An 18,399-nucleotide genomic window follows, 5' to 3' on the forward strand; every position below is an offset into this window, starting at 1 on the left:
TTGAAACTAATGGTTCGTTTAATAACTATTTTTTGTGATAGTTCATTATAAGAGAATGTTTATGTTTGTTAAACGATCATTGATTTCAAGATTTTTATAATTTCATTCTACGTTGATTGTGAATTTTAGTACAATAGCAGAATTTAATTTTATCATTATTTAAAGCAGCATAGTGATGCACAACCCAATGGAAAGCCAATTATGTCAAGTGGGCATAAACAGCACAGTAAGTATCCATTGATCCAAAAGGATTGAATTGGGCTTGGAGGCAGACGGATCATGAAAAAAACCCTAAAATAAACCCTAGAGAAACCCTTGAATCTGGAAACCTAAATCATACAAAAATGGAGGACAATCACATGGAAGAAAGCGAGCAGAAGCTGGAAACGGAGGTGGCTCCAGCCCTAATTGCGGTTCACCCGTCCCAAATATCCGTATCTGTGTCCGTCGGGTCGGAACTCCGGGTTTTCAGTCTTCAGTAAGAAAAGAAACTGTGCTTTTCTTTGTTTAATTCGTTTAAAGCTTAATTTTGAACCAGGTAACTGTGTGTTATATGCTAATTATCTAATTTTTCTGAAGAGATGGCTCTCGAGTTAAGTTAATAGATGAAACCGGAGGGCACAAAGATTCAATTCGCGCCATTCGATACAGTAGAAGTGGGCAGTTTTTCGTATCAGGTGGAGATGATAAGCTTGTGAAAGTTTGGGATACTAAATCTTGGCGTTGTATTTACTCTGTGTAAGCAGTTTTACTGACTCTTGAAAAAATTTGTTGTTAGTTAATCGTAAAACAGCAATGCGGCTTGACTGAATTTTCTGACATTTGTGTCTGGTGGTGATAACAGAGTTTCGGAGAAGAGAGTGACTTCTCTTGCAATAAGTGGTGATGGCATGTTTGTGTGCTTCGCGGATAAGTTTGGCGTCGTCTATGTGGTGGATATAGGAGATCATAATTATGAAAATCCAGCTCCAGTGAATAAGAAGGCTGTTCCAATTCTTTCCCACTATTGTAGCATAATTACTAGACTGGTAAGCCCTGTGTCTGAGCTATCCGTATCTTTATCCTTTCTTGTTCTCATGGAAGGCTGTATGGGTTGATGGTTTAAGTGGTTCCTAACTTTGTATGGTAATGCCTGTGTTGTATCACTCTTCAACAGTATTAATGTATCCATTTAGTTAATTAGCGATTCCCACTTATTGTTGTATGAATCACAGTTTATAGACTTTTTCCCCATGATATGGTGCTGTTTAATCTTTCTTATTGGGTGTGGACCATATCAGGGTGCTTATTCACATGGAATGAGATTTCTTCTTACATCAACCTAGAATCACTTGCTTAACTTTGAGCCTTTTGTTATTGCATACAAAGACAGTGTACTTACTCTTACTAAATGGTTGTGCAGGAATATTCACCAGATGGAAAATATATTATTACTGCTGATCGAGACTTTAAAATTCGAGTAACAAACTTTGTTAATAATTCCTGACTCAATAGGTCATGCTTTTTTTTTTTTTTCCTTTGACTTTGTTTTGAACTGATATGCTACTGTTGCTTATTACAGGTTACTGTGTTTCCCAAAGAGCCCTTAAATGGAGCGCATGAGATTCAGAGCTTTTGCCTCGGTCATACTGAGTAAGTGTCTTCATAGTCGCTTCTTCACTAGAACTGGGATTATTTTCACGATAGAAGGTTTTTTGTTTATGACATATATTACTGAATCTTATCTTAGATGCCTGCCATGACAACACACACAGAGAAAGACAAAAGTGAGAGATTGTTGTAAGTTGAGTATTGTGGGAAAATCAAGGTTTTCCATGAAAGAATTCTATGAAACATAACCTGATATGATTGTCTATCATAAACTAGATGGTTAGCTTGTCCCCTGTAAACTAACTATTGCATGCTGAGGAGGTTCTTGCAATTTCATTTCAGCAACAGGCTGAATTCTGTTTTTTAAGTATTAGCTGAAATCATTCAATAGTCTTACTAATCCAGTCTTCTTTTAATTAGGTTACTTTTGCTCTTAACTCAAGTTTCATACATATTATGTGTAATTCCTTGGTTTTGTGATTCTGGAATTACAATGGCATCTAAATGTAAATTAAAAGAATGAAGTTGAGTTTTTAGGACAAGATAATATGATTATCTGCTTACTATGTTCTTAAATATAGTGAGTATTCCTTTCTAGTATTTTTCTGTGTCTTAAATTTTTAGTTGGATAACTTATTGCTGCAAGCCACTTCATATTGACAGTCTTGCTCTCATGCATTTATCACCAGGTTTGTCTCCTGCCTTGCATTCATCAGTTGCCAGGATTATGCACAGGGACTTTTAGTCTCTGGAAGTGGTGATTCAACAGTGAGTTGATTATGCATCTTCAAAAAGTTAAATTTAATATTGATTTTTCACAGAAAATTGAAAAGCAACCTTTGTCATGGGCTAACCTAATTGCTAATGGACTTGAAGGTTCGGTTGTGGGACTATGCCTCTGGTTGTCTGCTTGATACTTGTGATGTTGGAGCTGAGGTAGATGGGTAACCTAATTGTCTTCACTCAAGATTTTGATTTCATTGCCATTTTCACCTTCTGGGGAACTATATCTACCCCATAATCTTGACCTACAAATGTTGCAAGTTTAAATATTAGCTGCACTTAACTTGGTAACATTTAGTTGAATAGTCATTGTCCTATTCTAACACGAAAGGTCACATCACATTTTCTAATAACATGAGCTTTATGGTACATTTGTTTAGTTAAGCCAAAGTTCATTTGCCTCTATTTTTCTTGCTACACAATTGTTTGAGACCAGTGATCTTTTTTCTCTTTGTAGTGTGAAGTTCTGAGTTCTAGCAGTCTTTTTTCAACTCTTTGTAACAATAATTTTTAGTTCTTAGCTCTGGTTTTAATTATATGCATTCCTGAAGGCAGGGGTTTTACATTCTATTCAAAGACAAGAGGAGGTATTGCCTGCTATAACTGATCTCTGTGCAACCGCTGATGGTTCCCTTGTTGCTGTGGCTGTTCAGAGGTACTAGATCACTTACAGTATTTCTCCTGGCTTGAACCGTTCATATTAAATGTCCAGTGCTAATACTTTTTGCTTTCTTTTACTTAAGCTTGCCAGGGATTATGCTGTTACGATGCAGCTTCTCTGCCAGGACTCTCTCAGTCGTCAAAGTGAGTACATTACATAGAAAGAAATCTGTCTTGAGTGCTATATTAAAGCAGAACAGATACTATATTAAGTGAATTGATCAAGTATGACATTCACGTGTTTGTAGATTGTTGTGTGTTTCCCTGAGGAACTCTTACAGGCTGCGTGGCAATTCTGAGAATTATGACAGATCAAGAAAGCAAATTTTGAACCAAAATCTCCACTGCATGACAATGATACTCTTTAGTTCCCCTAACACTTTATGTCCTAAATTCCTAATGCAGGTGGTTTCTGTTAAAGGAGAGACATTCATTCCGACAAGTATTGGAGCTGCCCCTTCCTCCCCATTGTTATGGATGGTCATGGGTGCCTCCAGCTTACAGAGTAATGATTCTGCACTTTTGGCTCGTGTGAGGGCCGTGTCAGGCTTCACCACTAACACCTCAGAATCTACTGAACCGGAGGTGTCGGTCTTAGAAGATACAGAGATTCCTGGAGGAGAGCCTCTGCTTCAAGCACTGCAAGGAAAATTGTCAATTGGAGAAGAAGCATTCTCGACAGCTGCTGAAGCTGTGAAAACAGCAATGCGGAATTTGTTAATCAAGAAGCAGTACTCAGCGGAGAGACGGGAGTTCAGAAAGAGAGGTAGAAACGATAAGAAGAATCAAACACCCGCTCAGTCATAGCCCAATCCTTGATTCCAACACCCCGATTCAGAAGGTAGCGTAGAAACTCTCCTAGTATTTCTGTAACATGTCAATGCTTAAGAGCTGTATTTGCATTCAATGATTCTTGTGTCATGCCCAAATTTTTGGCGTAGGTAGCTTAATTTGTTGAGTTTTAACCACATAGAGATAACATATTGGGAGGACTGACCATCATGGTCTGTGCAGATATACTCAACCGGGCATGTTATTACAGGACTTGCAATGTGTGGAAAAGACTTTTCATTTGCCTGTCTGCTCACTTACTTATGCAATATTCTTAATAAATCAGCAAATTAATGACTTAAATATCTGTTTTTGGTTCAAATGCTGCAGCAAAAAAGTACATTTCCCTGTCCTAACCACTTTGCTGACGGCTGGTGATCTAGCCCCTCAAAAGGTAAATCTACCTGTCTTTGTGCACGTCTCCACCAGTTTACCTTGAAACTGAACCTTAGATAAACAAGACAATTTCTTTCTTGTCATAACACCTTTCACATGACTGCTTTGGTTCTACTCTTATACATCACTACTTTTTATATGCAAATCAAGTTCAAGAATTTCACAATTTTGTACTTGTATTTGTGGTTGCTGCAATGATTTAAACAAAGAAATTCAAGAAAACAATGGTTTTTTTTCAAAAAGAAAAAATTGTAAATCAGATTCGACTAAACCCAATCAAATTACACAGTAAAAATGAATTATTAATTAAAAAGAAAAAATAGGAGGAGAGGGGTTAGAATCTTGATTGATGGGAAGGGCATATATAGATAGATGAAATAAGCAATAATGGAAGGGGCGAAGTCTGACTGAATACTGAATACACAAGTGAAGACAATAGACAACGAAACATGGAATCGATTGATGAAGAAAGGTTGTGGGCCCACTGAACATGAAAACGATGGCTGGGATGGCTCTATTGGTGCCCATCAAACACCTGATCGTGAATAAGATGAGGACACGTGTTGATAAAGAAAAAAAAAATAGACAAAGGCTAACTGTGGTACCTACTTTTGTTTGAGAAAATTGATGATTATTAAGTAGAAAGGGACATCACCTTCCCTCCCTCCTGCTTCCTTTTGTATCAGATAAGCCACTAATTATTGGATAGGCATTCAATTCCAATACATGGTCCCAATTAACCCCCCCGGATTAATCATTATTTTTTCAAAGGAAATGATGTATAGAATTATATTTGAGTGAGATTGAAACGTAAAACCTTATAATGTTTGAGTTATACCATAGATGGATGTTTAATGAAGAACAAAAGTATCATTTTAGAAAAAATGAAAATAAAAATAAAAATCTGATTAATACCAGATAAGATGTATATAATTATCTAAAAGTTGATAAGATCCATGGATGCTTTAATTAGGTAGGTGTTTGGGAGCGACAAAAATGTTGGTTTGAGCTTATTTAACAAGTGTCAATACTTGGACTGAAATTGCTTGAGATTATGAGCAGCATCGCTACAACTCATGAACTACAAAAAGGTCTTCTACTTTTATACGTATAAAATGCTTCAATCTCTTCTTATCTTGAATGATTTGGTGATGGGAAAACAAAGAAATGGTTTAACTTGGGCTGTTTTCGTTATTCAGATAATATTTTTCAATTATAGAAAATGATGTTAGAAAATATACAACCGTACAAGTAAAAAGCTTCTAAGACTAGTCTACTTATACACGCACACACCATTAATTAATTATAATTATTTAACAATGATTTCATAATTTATCATAAATAAAAACTATTTTCTTCCCGCTCATGCATGGAGCCTCAATTTCGGTAATTTAAACTATATTTTATTGAGCATGGATAGATTTAAATTCCTGGATTATAAAATCATTCACTTAAATTGAAATATATTGGGAACGTGTGAGCATTATCCTGTTCCCCTGCACGAAGAGTTGGGATGGGGAAGGTCCCAGTGAAAGGGGTATTCAGTCCTCTGAATCATGAGAAATTTTTGTGCAGACAAAATGATATTGATGGCCCTCCCCTCCCCCTCCACTAATAAAATCTGAGTTATGGCGAAATAGTACGAATTCCTCGTTATGATGCCAAAACAACAGAAGAGTACTGCCAACCCACCTCCTTGTCGGGTGTGGGCCAGGGCCACTCTTCCGGGTCGGGTCGGGTCTATATGTTGCTTTTGTCCACTCCCTCGCCTTCTTTAATTTGATTTGATCTTGATGTATTTGGAGCCTCATGTCTGAAATTGGCTACAATCTCTTACATATCCTGATCAAGAATAGGGAATAATGTTCAAAATCAGATTTGCATGTTTTTTGCTCGGGTCGTTTATGACCCGGCTTAGATCTAATCCGAAATATGGTCGTGGATGGACTGAAACAGGCAAGGACCAACATTTCAATTTTGATATCTTCCTACAAATATCCTTTGACCATTCTATGTATTAATGTTGTGTTTGCAAGTTACGGTCTGAAAAGAATGTAGATTATTAGGTTTGAAGGGATAGTTTCCAACTAATAGTTGAGTCAAAATCAAATTCCAATGGAATTAAAGAGATAACTTGAAGATATCTAGAAAAGCTTTTATATGAAACCACTTGATATGATCCACACTGTAAACTCAAGATACTTGTTGGAACTTGATGGGTTTGGGTTAACCCATCAAACAAAAGAAATAAAAAAGAGATGGGTTTGGGTTGATTCAACTCTACTTTAAGGGGCATTCTTGTCCTTTAGCCCCATCATGTGAGGGTGGGGTTGTAAGTACTTGTAGGGAATTTTTTTGTCTCAACTTAGCTGGTCTGATTGAACTAAATCAATCACATAGTAAGTGTGGCATTCTTGTCGTGTGATATATCTTAATCCTTGAATTATACATCAATTATACGACAAATGTATTATACTTTCTACACAATTAGTTCATATTTGACTGAACTCAATTCAGATTGAAATTTCTCGTATTTATAAGTACACTTATCACATAATTAGTTGAAATTCAATCCAAATTAAAATTTTTGGTATTTGAAACTAGTATGGGCTGAGGTTATAGAGGTGGTGGGGTTAGGTGGGCATCAGTGTCAGGGGTTGCATCACAAGAATTTATGGTTTATCTTTTATTTTATATTTGAAGCTTTGGTCATCAACTATAAATAAAAATTGAACTCAAAATTAAAAATGATTGAGAGTTACCCAAATAATAGTACAAAATGCAGTCGAAATAGTAATAGAACCTAACCTCTTTGATATTGGTTTACTTAGTGGGGAGGTGAAGGAATCAACTCATAATTATCATCGTCTTACATAGCTAATCTACTTCACCTAATTATGACAATACCTTATACCAAAATACAAAGTTCCCCTATGTTCTAACTATATATGCTCACATATTGAATACACATCCCTTCCATTATATATATATAGAGAGAGAGAGTTTAATGTAATTTATTTCTTTAGTTTTTAAAATAAAGCAATTTATTTCTCTATTTAATGAGGTCAATTACTTCATTTTAAAAAATACAAAAAGATAAATTGTTGTATTTTTAAAAATACAGGGAGGTAAATTGCTCATTTTTTCATGAGAGAGTAATTTGTACATTTACAATATTAGAAGAGAGTTGCTACATCTTTTCTATATATATATATATATATATATATATGTTAGATTATTACAAACATTATGTTTTAATCAAAGTTAGAGTGAATGAGTTGAAGTATGTGTATATATATATTAATCGTAACACTATGTGATCACAATCGAAAAAAATAATGATTTTTATTACGTGACCACTTTACTCTTTATATTTTTACTGTAATAATTTTTACGTGGAAAAAAATCTCGAGAAATGAGAGATATATATATATATATATGTATTCAAATAATTTTTGTAAATTCAACTCTCTTATCATATATATATATATATAAGGATATTGGTTTGACAAATTCAAAGATGATAAGTCGTGTTTTAATTTCCAACCTCAATCATTCAACAGACGACTGCGTAATTAAGAATGTTTTCCATTACAAGGAAAAATAATGAAAAATGAAAAAAGCAACTCTCCAATACCCTAATAAACGTTATGCAAAAAACGCACTACCAGAAGTCGGTTATAATCTGAGGTTGTGTATCATTTTGATCAGTACTATTCAATAATTCATATGATCTGAATTAAATGATATGTCCAAAAGTGTGTGTATATATATATACAGTTATACACTGGTGCTATTGATCTGGGTTTAGATAAAAGTCGTTTTGATGATGATCCAAATCGTATTTGGAAATCTGAGAAAAATAAATATTTGACTCGTTGTGTCCCAACAAAGATCTATCGATATTAAAGTCCGTTTATATGTAGAAAGGAAATAATACATGTTGGTGTGAAAGTAATAAAGTGATATACTAATAAATGAAGTGGTTGGATGTATTCATGAGACCAAATGCATTTACTTGTTTGTGCCATCAAGTATCAACCATCAACAAATTCAAGAGTCGGGTCATCAGATTGGCGCTCACGACCCGACTCCAATAAAAAAGACGCAAATTATGATCCTACATAAATATTACCATTGTGAGGGGGGTATTTCAATTCTTTCAATAACTATCCTCTTAACTTTTTCCACAGTTCCCATCTCTTATGCTTCACTCTTTACTTTGACTTTAGACACTAATCGATTACTTTTACATGAATAATGAAAATACTATTTTTTTATGTAACAATTTGATATGATTATGATTTTAACAAGGAGAAAATGGGAAATTATCTTCCGTCACATCTAATATGTTTAAATTTTTTCGAGAGAAACAACTTTTTAAGTGGATTGATTTATATAAAGTCTTATCAATAAATAGTGTCTTTATTTTTAATTGACGTTAGCGGTATTTATAGGAGATTGGGAGTATTGGTGTGTGATACAAAGTATATATTATTAAAAATTAACTTTTTTTAATACTATTACGAATGTTGTAATATAAGTGCCTTACAGTTTGTTTTAAATTAAAAAAATATAATAATTCAGATTATATTTAGAAGAATGATTACAATATGTTCATTTTTGACATAAAAAAGTTAGTATTTATCATGAGGGGTTATTTTATTATATTCTATAATTTAAGAGTGTAAATGCACTTTATGTATAATTCAGGGGTGTAATGTGTATTTAATCCAAAAAATTACAATAAAAAAATTTAATTCAGTATAATGGGTACGCGTGGATGGCAACAGTTGGTCTGTAAGAGCAGTGCATGGGGACACGCAACCTTCGTACGACGAGACGACGTCAAAAAAAGCAAACAAGAATGAGTAATTACTGAGTCAGAGCTGCAAAAATGTCGTCATTCCATCAGCAATTTTAACCTTCGAGTGTGTGCATTTAACTGCCCCATGCACTCGGCTTCACCCTTTTTCCCTTCATCAGTGTGTGTGTGAGTGAGAGAGAGAGTGAAGAGAGAAGAAAAAAAAGAGATTTCACCATTATGGTGAATCATAATGTGCACTGAAAGAATAACGACATTAGAGAAACCCGGACAAAAAAGCTGAGGCACAGCCGATAAATTAATACCACTACTAATATAGATGAAGAAAGAGAAATTCCAGTGGAAAATTTTAAATCTGGGAAATTTTTAATTAACTTGAATTCAACAGGACTGATTGATCATAGTATAAAAATGTAATCTTGATTAATGGATATGCTGCCAAATCCCCCCAAAAAAATTGTAATCTTGATCTCTCTATAAATAGAGGGAATATTCAAATCTGCCCAACAGACTCTGATCAAAATTAAAAAGTACATTTCTTGGTGATGATGCATTGAGATTGCCTGCATTTTGAATACGACTTGCAGTTTTTTTAATCGTAATTTGGCTTAAATCATACTAATAATTGCAGGAGAAATGAGTGCTAAAGTCCAAAATCAATGAAAAATAATGATCAAGTGAGAAAATTGAGGTTGGGCCCTTATCTTGCTGGCGTTTCCTTTTCTTGTTTTTATATTCTTGAGCACTCCTTTTTCTCTCACAACAATCAGTGTTTCTCTCTCCTCTCCTTCTTTCTTCTCTTTAAAAAGCACTCACGCTAGCTGATTTTTCCTCCCTTTTTCTCTTTGCTCATCTCTCTTTCTTTCAAGAACTTGCTGATTATTCTGCTTTTGGATCTTGTTGATCATCAATGCAGAGATGGGCTACAGCCCTGATTTTTTTAATAGCTTATGATGGAAATTAACCAAAGCTTTTGTAGGAACTTTAGAAGAATATTTAAAAAACAAAGGAAAGAGAAGATTGGGGCTTTTCTGGTTATCTGTCAGTGTTGTGAAATGGAGGCTAATGAGATTTAGCAGGGATTGTATGCTCCACAGAGTTGATGAACTTTACTGCTTTTGGTTTCTTTTTAGCTTATGATGAATTTGGGCTTTTGAGAGGAAAACCCCAGCTTTTGTTTTATTCTTTTGAGGCTTAGAAAAAGTGAGAGTCTTTTTCCTGTGTCTTTGTATGAACTACTGCTACTCATGGAGTTAATAGCATAATTAACCACTAGTTCAAGGTTAGCTCCTTCTTGCAAGAAAATCCTCATTTTGATTTCACTGCTATGATTCTCTGGGTAAATATTTATACTTTGTTTCTTGAATTTCTTGCAGTATACTTTGTTAGTGTAGTTTGCTTGCATTTGATTGATCAGAGGGCACTCATAAATGCTGAGGAATAGATCAAGAGCAGTGAGCAGCAAACAAGCTTTCATGGCTGATCACACTTCCTTGCTTTCTCCCACCAAGAATCCCTCCTCACCAATTTCATCCTTCTTAGGCTCTCCAAGATTTTTCAATGGTTTTTTGGCAAAAACCCTGTCTGATGCAGAGACCAGCGTTATGAGTCCGACCTCCATTCTTGACACCAAGAACTCATCCAGTTTTGTGAACCCATTTGCCTATGAATCCCTCTTATCCAAGCCTCCAACCCCATCTCCTGAAACCAATAACTCAACGAACAAACCAGAGCCACAAGCCATGGGACTTGCCCTGATTGACTCCATCATTCAGGAAAATGATGATGGGAACTGTAGGAACTTGTCCAAACCAATCAACAGAATGGTTCTGTTTGGATCAAAGCTTAAGGTTCAGATTCCAGCCATCAATCCTCAATCTTCACTTTCTCCGGCAGAATCGCCGAAATCGCCGGCTGATTTCGGAATCAAGACTAGGAATTCTCAGCTGTTGAGCCCTTTAACTGGCAGCAGCCCGGCAAAGGATTTCAGCAGGCAGCTGTCTCTGAAAGAAATGGAGCTGTCTGAGGACTATACTTGCGTGATCTCTCATGGGCCTAATCCAAGAACCACTCACATATTCGATGGCTGCATTGTGGAGAGCTGCTGTGGCTATGATGCAAAGGATTCTGACCACGACAAGAACAGGGAATTTACTAGTTTTGAAACAGATGTTTCAACCTCTCCATCAGCAAATTTCCTCAGTTTTTGTCACAACTGCAAAGATATTCTTGGACAAGGAAAAGACATCTACATGTACAGGTCACCCCCAATTCTTCTTTCCATGTTCTAATGCATATTTCCTGATTCAATTGTTATTATGAATCAAATATTGATGATCATGACCCCTTTAGCCCAGAGTATCTTGGCCTGTGGAGACAGAATTTAAATAATTTTCTTGGTGCTACTTTTATAATTTCGTTGAATCATAACAGAGCAATCATTGGTGGGATACCAAATCTATAAGTAATGGTTACATGTTACCTCATTGTTTACTTTAAAGTTGTCTGTTGAACCACAATAATTGAAGTACATCAGATTCATTTGAAATAGTCCAATTTTCTACTTTAAATACAGAGGAAAATTGTGTAACTGAAGAGAAATCTGTATGTTTACAGGGGTGAGAAAGCCTTTTGTAGCCATGAATGCCGCTGCCAAGAAATCCTTTATGAAGGAATGAAGAATCAAGAACTGGAGGATGCTTTTTAGAACTTAGCAGAGGAAGTTTTGGCTCAAGACATCAAGTTGTCTACACTGAATGTGAAAAATGATTGATGGTTGTTGGGTTTCTTTGGTCTCTTGCTGTTTCTGTTGAAGAATCCCTCTCTATTGCATATATACACATAACGAGAGGCACAAAATTTGTTATTAAAACATGTGATTTTTGTATGATTCAAGAATTGCTCAATTTGTTGTTCATCATCAAACTTGTGGTCGACGACGTTCTCGCGGCCAATAGTTTATCTCTAAGGCTATATTAGTGGGTTTTCTATTGAATTCAATTACCCTATTTCAACCGAATACTCCAAAGACTCGGTTCTTTTCAGACAAATATTTGTAGTAGTTGGTGGTCTCCACGCCTCATCTAGGCAACCCAATCTACAATACCCTTGAAATCTAGCTTAGGTGACTAAAATTTTATTATCATCAAGGATCGAATTTGACTAGGAGTTAATCATGTGACAAATGTAATTCTCTTATCATTAAATCTTACACCAATGGCAAGAAGCAGTTCTCTCTGTGATTAGTGTTATATCACTAATAACAATTCAATTTTAATATAATTATATATAATTAATTCAAATATAACCGTAGCCTAAACTGTTAGAATAGAATAGTTAGTGAATTGATTGTGTTTGTGAGGAAGAAATAACATTACAATTGGCATATCCATACCCATATTCATAGTCATAACAAAACAGGGATGAGGGCGGGTCCATTGATTGAGGATACAGAATAGAATACCATATTATGTCGTGTAATTAATTAGCTGTAGAACACTATGAACAACAGTTTCTATTTCAGCGTAATTTACATTGAAGTACGTAATTTCATCCCCATCCAAGGCCAATCTTATTCTTTTGACACCGAGGTAAGGAAATACTATAAAATAATTTGATACATATTGGCGGTTCCATTGATCACAAGGATTGGACTCGATTCAAATAGATAATTCTTAGTCGAAATATGCATTGAGCTGGTTTGAGATTAAATGACATAATCATGCACCCAAATGATTAAACCAAATATAAAAGTTAAAAGAAATCCTAGAACATGTCTAAATACCATTCATCATTTCCACTGAATTAAAACACCTCAAAAGAGCACAGAGCATAAAAGAATTGTCTTTTAAATTAATTTCTCTTCTATTAGAACGATGTATCACTCTTTTTGGTATTGGAATCGAGATAAAAGAAGAGCATGATTCAGACTTCTAGCACAACTCTACTGATAAAGGAGAAGTAACAAAAAGCAATCCATACAAGGATAACTAGGGACTTTGCCCAGCAGTAGATGAATAACACTACATAGGTTCAACCACCCATAACCAGATAAAGAGAGGGCTCCCTACTTTTTGGAAATATAAAACCAAAGACACAATCCATAATACTATTGTAGCAGACTAACATACATCAGAACAGAATAGCCAACAACTGTAAAGATCAGTGATGCAACAAGGTTCACTGAACCAGCCTCTCCTCAAGAATCTTATTTCCATCAGCTACCTGTACAATCACTGAAAAGATAATGAAAATACATATCAGCTCCTGCATGTGAAGTAAGGGCAAACAAGTCAATACAGTATATGATCTAAAAAAGAATACCTGTGAACCGCTTGGTATGATCAACAATTTCCAATGTCAAATGGAACTCTAGACCGAGAAAAAAGGAATATAACCCACTTCAAGAAAAGAGAAGCAGGTTGTGGAGCTTACAGGAGAACTCATAACAGAGCATGCCTAAGAACTAAAAGCAGAAGGATTTTCTAATGGACATCCAAGAAGGATAATAGGCAAAGATTGCAAGAGTGGCTCAACATTGATAGGAGCTAAGAACTAAGAGATCATCTACCTCTATCTCCCTTCCCATTTTTCTTTTTCAAAAACCAGAAAACATGGTGAAGGGAAACCGAAAGATCTAGAAGCCAGTAACTATTTTAAAAGAGAACTAAAAAAGAAAATGATTTATGACAACAGAAGATGATGAGCCAGTTCAGGCAACCATGAAAACAAAGACTAAACTGAAAGCCGAAGGTAAGTACTTGACAGAAGGAAACAAGAAAGTTGATGGAAGATTGGTCAAATCTCAGGGCTGAGATACCAGACTGGAAAGGAGAAAAAACAAAATCCTAATGATACTGACCAAGTTATGATTCTACAGTATATACAGATTGTATAAGCAACAACTAATTAAAGAGGAAACCATGAGAAGAACGAACTGAGAGGAAAATATACATGGAGACTTTGGAATTGCCAAATTCAATGGCATTTACTTCTCCCAAGCTGAATATACTTTCTCGCAGTCACTTCCACAATCCTGTGAATTCCATCCATCCTCATTCAACTACAGTATGCCACTTGATCAACCCCCACCATCCATTCACAAGTTATGCCAGGGGAAGATCCATGGCTGAGCTACCACCAAACCAAATCAACATCAAGTATTCCCAACCAAACAAACTAAATTTCCAGAGACTTCAGAGAGAGTCCACCAACCAGATATTATAGCTCTTGCACTAGCATGCGACCACAGTTACGAAATGCTAACTAATCTCTTAACAAGTTACTCCACTGATCTTCCTTATTATATATACATTCCACGGTAGCCCACAAAAGTACATTAATTTCTGTATCTACAGGAGCACTAACCACCACCACTTCTTCATTCATCAGTAATATCAAGATTAAGGATGCGACGAAGGGTCTTAGTAGCAGAATCAGCACTGTCAAACAGATAACTAGGAGAAGGGCTGCGCTCCCTGGTTGGGGAAGCAGGGGCAGATTTTGCAATGGGACGCAAATCTATATCAGAGGCCACAGTAGGGAAGTCCAGGGACACAGTTCTTTTAGGGTGCATCGAGAACTTGGGGATGGGCAAAGAACTCGGAGGAGGTGAATTCGAGTAGGCAGGTCCAGCCCACCGCTCAGATAAATGGAACTCTCTATCTTTAGGCAACTTGATCTTAATTGGTATGGGAGTCGTACAGCTTTTTGCAATTTTTTTCGAGATCTTTTGGTTCTCATAAAGAGATGGGGATGGGGTCTTGTAAGAAAGTGAAGTGGAAAAGCCCTTTCTAGCAACAGGGGTCAAGGGGGGGCAAGATGTGAATGGGGTGGGGAGTAGACCTTCTCCAGATTGAAATGTCCTGCAATTAATGGCCCGAAAATTCCCCGAAGGAGGTGAGCCAAACGACTCAAATTTCGAAGCACCATGGCCCCGGTTTCTACCATAATAGTGATGGTTATTCCTATGATGAGCAACAACCACTAAAGTCTCCATCCCGGGCAACTTACAGAATAAAACCAACTCACTCCTATCTGTACTTCCTTCCTATTCACTAATTTTAATTACAACTAAACAAACTAAAAGAGGACCTAACAAATCAACAGCTCCCAGAACTAAATGAATCTTAAACAATCACAACTTCTAGATCTCCTCCATAACCACCAAAATATGAGCAGATCAAAATCTATTTCAACAAACCCGATCCCAACATCGAACATATATGTATGTCTGTGCGCATGCACAACAACCGCACCGTCACTCTTCAGTTTCCTCCGATCTACACACATCAAACAGAAATAAAATAAAGAAACTATCACTACAAGGAAATGAAATCACATCTACAAACAAAACACAAATCAAAACAGCATAAACCCAGCTGAAAAATAGACTCAACCCAGAGTACTAACCTGAATTTAGAAGTGACGGCAGAGGAAATGGCGGAGATCTTGGACTCCGATTGCGTCCTCTCTCTCTGAATATATTGATGTGATGCGTTTTCACAAAGTGTACGTATAGCTGTATGTGTGTAGATAGATAGACAGAGGGAAATCAGATTCTTCTAGAGAGAGAAGAGAAATGAAGGCGGCATTGGGAAAGTTTCAGTTCTGCAGTCTGTGAGAGAAGAGCCTTTGTTTTGTATGCTTAAGAGAGAAATCCACACGGATTTCAAATGGACTCGCAACTGCATTTAAATCTCGTCCATAGGAACGACGTGCCACCGTGCGATAGAACGTGGATGTGCCCTATTTACCAAATGGGCCCTGCTTTTGAGTGCTAATTACTTTATGCCTCGGTCATGTTTGAAACCGACATCAAATGATTCAACTGCAGAATGACAATTTTGCCCTCCCAATTTTTCGGATGCTTTGTTCCCGTTTCTTATATGTAAAATAAAATCAAAATTATTTGAAATTATTAAATAATATTTGATATTTTAGTATATTAATAATATCATTTAGTTGGTTTTATTAAAAATTAATAATTTATGACACCCTCTATGTGTCTGCGCAATTTTTTAATATTATTTATATTTTTATTATTTAATAAGTATATACAAAATAAAATTTCATAAAACAGTGATGATAAAAAACTAAAAAAAATAACCATATAAGAAAGAAATGAGAAAAATTAAGATGCATGAAAAGAAAAGAAAAACCACAGAGAAGTGGGAAGAAAGATAAGAAAAATAAGAAAATCAAATTAAATAATAAAAAATATATGCATACCAGAAAGATCAAGACATCAAACGGCTTCTCTCTCTTAAGAAGAAAGTAAAGATTAATCGTCGTGGTATGTCGTATTTATGCACATAAAATAAATAATTTTTAATATTTTTAAATATATTATAAATAAATATAAAATATATAAATTAATGAATCATGTTTAAAAAAATAAAAAAATTTATTTAAAATATTATTGACACAACAAAAAATAATTAGAATGAATAATTAAAATTATTGACTTTGACTCGCTTTTTTTTTGGGGGGGGGGAGTAATTAGAATGAATAATTAAATTGGGAGTATGATTCTTAAATTTAAAAATTGGTCCGACAGTGTTATTAATCATCATTTATGAGTTTATAGAATATTTTTTTTATATTGACTAATCGTTGTGATATGTTGTTCATGCGCACATATAATAATTATTTTCACACTTTAAAATATATTATAACTAATAGTAAAATATAAGCTAATATAGTACATTCAAAAAGAAAAGGAGAAAGAAAAAACATATTTATCAATTAATGTAAACTTTAAAAATTAAATAAATTAATAACCTTGTTAGTTGAAGGGTACTTTTGATTTTATAAAAATTAAAGTGACAGTACCATTAACCGTCATTTTGTGAGTGTAGAGTACCTTTCGTTTTATATTAACTAATAGTCATGGTACACTGTCCATGCATACATATAATAAATAATTATTGATAATTTAATATATATTAGAAATAAGAATAAGATTATAAATCGAGACACCACATTTAATAAATAAATAAATAAAATAGAACTAATTTAGAGATATTATCTACACAAAAAAAAAAATGGTGTGAATAAAATTTTCATATCAGTATAGATAGATAGTATAAATCACATGGATGAGAAAAAGAATTTGAGTATGGATAATTGATAATACATAAGGACATTTTTTGTAATTTAAATAATTACTGTCGCAGTTTAAATTAAAGCTACGTGTGAGTGAGAAAAGCGTCTCCTTTTTTATATAATATAGATATAGATAAATTCATTTGAAAATTAGCGGTCGTGTCACGCAATTTCTGCGTGCATATTGATATTTTATATTTTAAAATATATTATAAATAAAAAATATATATATAAACAAATACTTCATATTTCTAAAAAAAAAAAGCAACAAACAAAAAAAAAAATCAATTTAAGAGTATTATTTGTATAATAATAAAATTAGTGTTGCAATTTCATAGTCGCTCTTTGCGAGAGAAATATATTCACACAATCATAGTGATGTATGTGTAGAGCATCACTCACACAAATATAAGCTATATATTCATATACTTACCTAAAACAATTTCATAAATATAATGCGGAAATTGTATCCGCATCTTTTAGACTGTATTTAAATAGATGTACGTGCCACATTTAATATACAGATATAAAAAAATATATAAATAATTTTATTTACTAAATTTTTTTATAATAGAAAAAATTAATATGAAATGATTAAATAAAAAAAATTAATACCAAATGCATGATTTTTTTGCATATTACCACTTTCTTTAGTGGATTTTCCACCGTAAAATGGTGAAATGGTTAATCACAGAAGCTTAAACCTGGTTTATTTCTTTATAAATATTATTTTTACAATAAAAATAAAATTAATATAAAATTTTGACAAATTCATAAGTGATGTTTTTAAAAATAAGGTGGGTTCTTGCACATGTACGATGTATGTGTATTAAAAATTGTGGTGTAAGATGATAATTATACATCGTGTAATTAATATAGCAAATTGAAGCAAAGACAAAAAAATATGACTCATAATCAGAAAAGTTTATGATCTTTTGGTTTGATTTTGACTTATAATACGAAGTTGTTTATCTGCAAATCAGGCAATAATTTTTGGAATTTTTCTTTATTTTTTTCGGAACTTGTTTTCCTGCAAAAATTGAGAGACAAAGTACAAATGACCTCATACGTTGGAAGTATCTGCATCTAACCCTTATAATATAGGACCCAGAAATTGCTTTCAAACATGTGAACACAACAGAATATTCAATTATTATTCCCTTGAAAAACACAAAATATAATAAAATAAAAAAATAAGTAAAGAAATT

At 34.3% G+C, this 18,399-nt stretch overlaps 3 protein-coding genes across 4 annotated transcripts; 2 read left to right on the forward strand and 1 right to left on the reverse strand.

The window, feature by feature from the left end:
* The first annotated feature begins 188 nt into the window (after nt 1-188).
* Nucleotides 189-4,120, forward strand: TRM82 (Transducin/WD40 repeat-like superfamily protein). 2 transcript variants are annotated; one of them, XM_088882296.1, is made up of 11 exons: nt 189-478; nt 580-738; nt 845-1,028; nt 1,403-1,459; nt 1,562-1,632; nt 2,280-2,358; nt 2,467-2,526; nt 2,925-3,028; nt 3,117-3,177; nt 3,439-3,874; nt 4,048-4,120. In XM_088882296.1, the coding sequence occupies exons 1-10, from the start codon at nt 345-347 to the stop codon at nt 3,838-3,840; spliced, it is 1,311 nt and encodes a 436-aa protein (XP_088738422.1). In that variant the 5' UTR covers nt 189-344; the 3' UTR covers nt 3,841-3,874; nt 4,048-4,120. The 2 variants fall into 2 exon arrangements, with proteins under 2 accessions (XP_088738422.1, XP_011079876.1); XM_011081574.3 differs by having other exon boundaries at nt 3,439-4,120.
* Nucleotides 4,121-9,842: 5,722 nt separating this feature from the next.
* On the forward strand, nt 9,843-12,085 carry LOC105163284 (FCS-Like Zinc finger 8). The gene is made up of 3 exons (XM_011081573.3): nt 9,843-10,367; nt 10,462-11,345; nt 11,702-12,085. The coding sequence occupies exons 2-3, from the start codon at nt 10,516-10,518 to the stop codon at nt 11,790-11,792; spliced, it is 921 nt and encodes a 306-aa protein (XP_011079875.1). The 5' UTR covers nt 9,843-10,367; nt 10,462-10,515; the 3' UTR covers nt 11,793-12,085.
* A 923-nt stretch (nt 12,086-13,008) lies between these two features.
* On the reverse strand, nt 13,009-15,749 carry LOC105163283 (uncharacterized). The gene is made up of 3 exons (XM_011081572.3): nt 15,497-15,749; nt 13,409-15,366; nt 13,009-13,320 (listed from the first exon to the last, which is right to left on the reverse strand). The coding sequence occupies exon 2, from the start codon at nt 15,081-15,083 to the stop codon at nt 14,466-14,468; it is 618 nt and encodes a 205-aa protein (XP_011079874.1). The 5' UTR covers nt 15,084-15,366; nt 15,497-15,749; the 3' UTR covers nt 13,009-13,320; nt 13,409-14,465.
* Nucleotides 15,750-18,399: the final 2,650 nt, after the last annotated feature.

The sequence above is a fragment of the Sesamum indicum genome, linkage group LG6 (assembly GCF_026168435.1).
Source record: "Sesamum indicum cultivar Baizhima isolate 11 linkage group LG6, ASM2616843v1, whole genome shotgun sequence".
NCBI lineage: Eukaryota > Viridiplantae > Streptophyta > Magnoliopsida > Lamiales > Pedaliaceae > Sesamum > Sesamum indicum.

Excerpts from the sequence above, each read along its gene's own strand:
- LOC105163283 (XM_011081572.3), bottom strand. The coding sequence starts at position 15,083 with ATGGAGACTTTAGTGGTTGTTGCTCATCATAGGAATAACCATCACTAT.
- LOC105163284 (XM_011081573.3), top strand. The coding sequence starts at position 10,516 with ATGCTGAGGAATAGATCAAGAGCAGTGAGCAGCAAACAAGCTTTCATG. Across the intron at positions 11,346-11,701 it reads AAAGACATCTACATGTACAG|GGGTGAGAAAGCCTTTTGTA; the intron begins GTCACCCCCAAT and ends GTATGTTTACAG.
- TRM82 (XM_011081574.3), top strand. The coding sequence starts at position 345 with ATGGAGGACAATCACATGGAAGAAAGCGAGCAGAAGCTGGAAACGGAG. Across the intron at positions 2,359-2,466 it reads CTGGAAGTGGTGATTCAACA|GTTCGGTTGTGGGACTATGC; the intron begins GTGAGTTGATTA and ends ATGGACTTGAAG. Across the intron at positions 2,527-2,924 it reads CTTGTGATGTTGGAGCTGAG|GCAGGGGTTTTACATTCTAT; the intron begins GTAGATGGGTAA and ends GCATTCCTGAAG.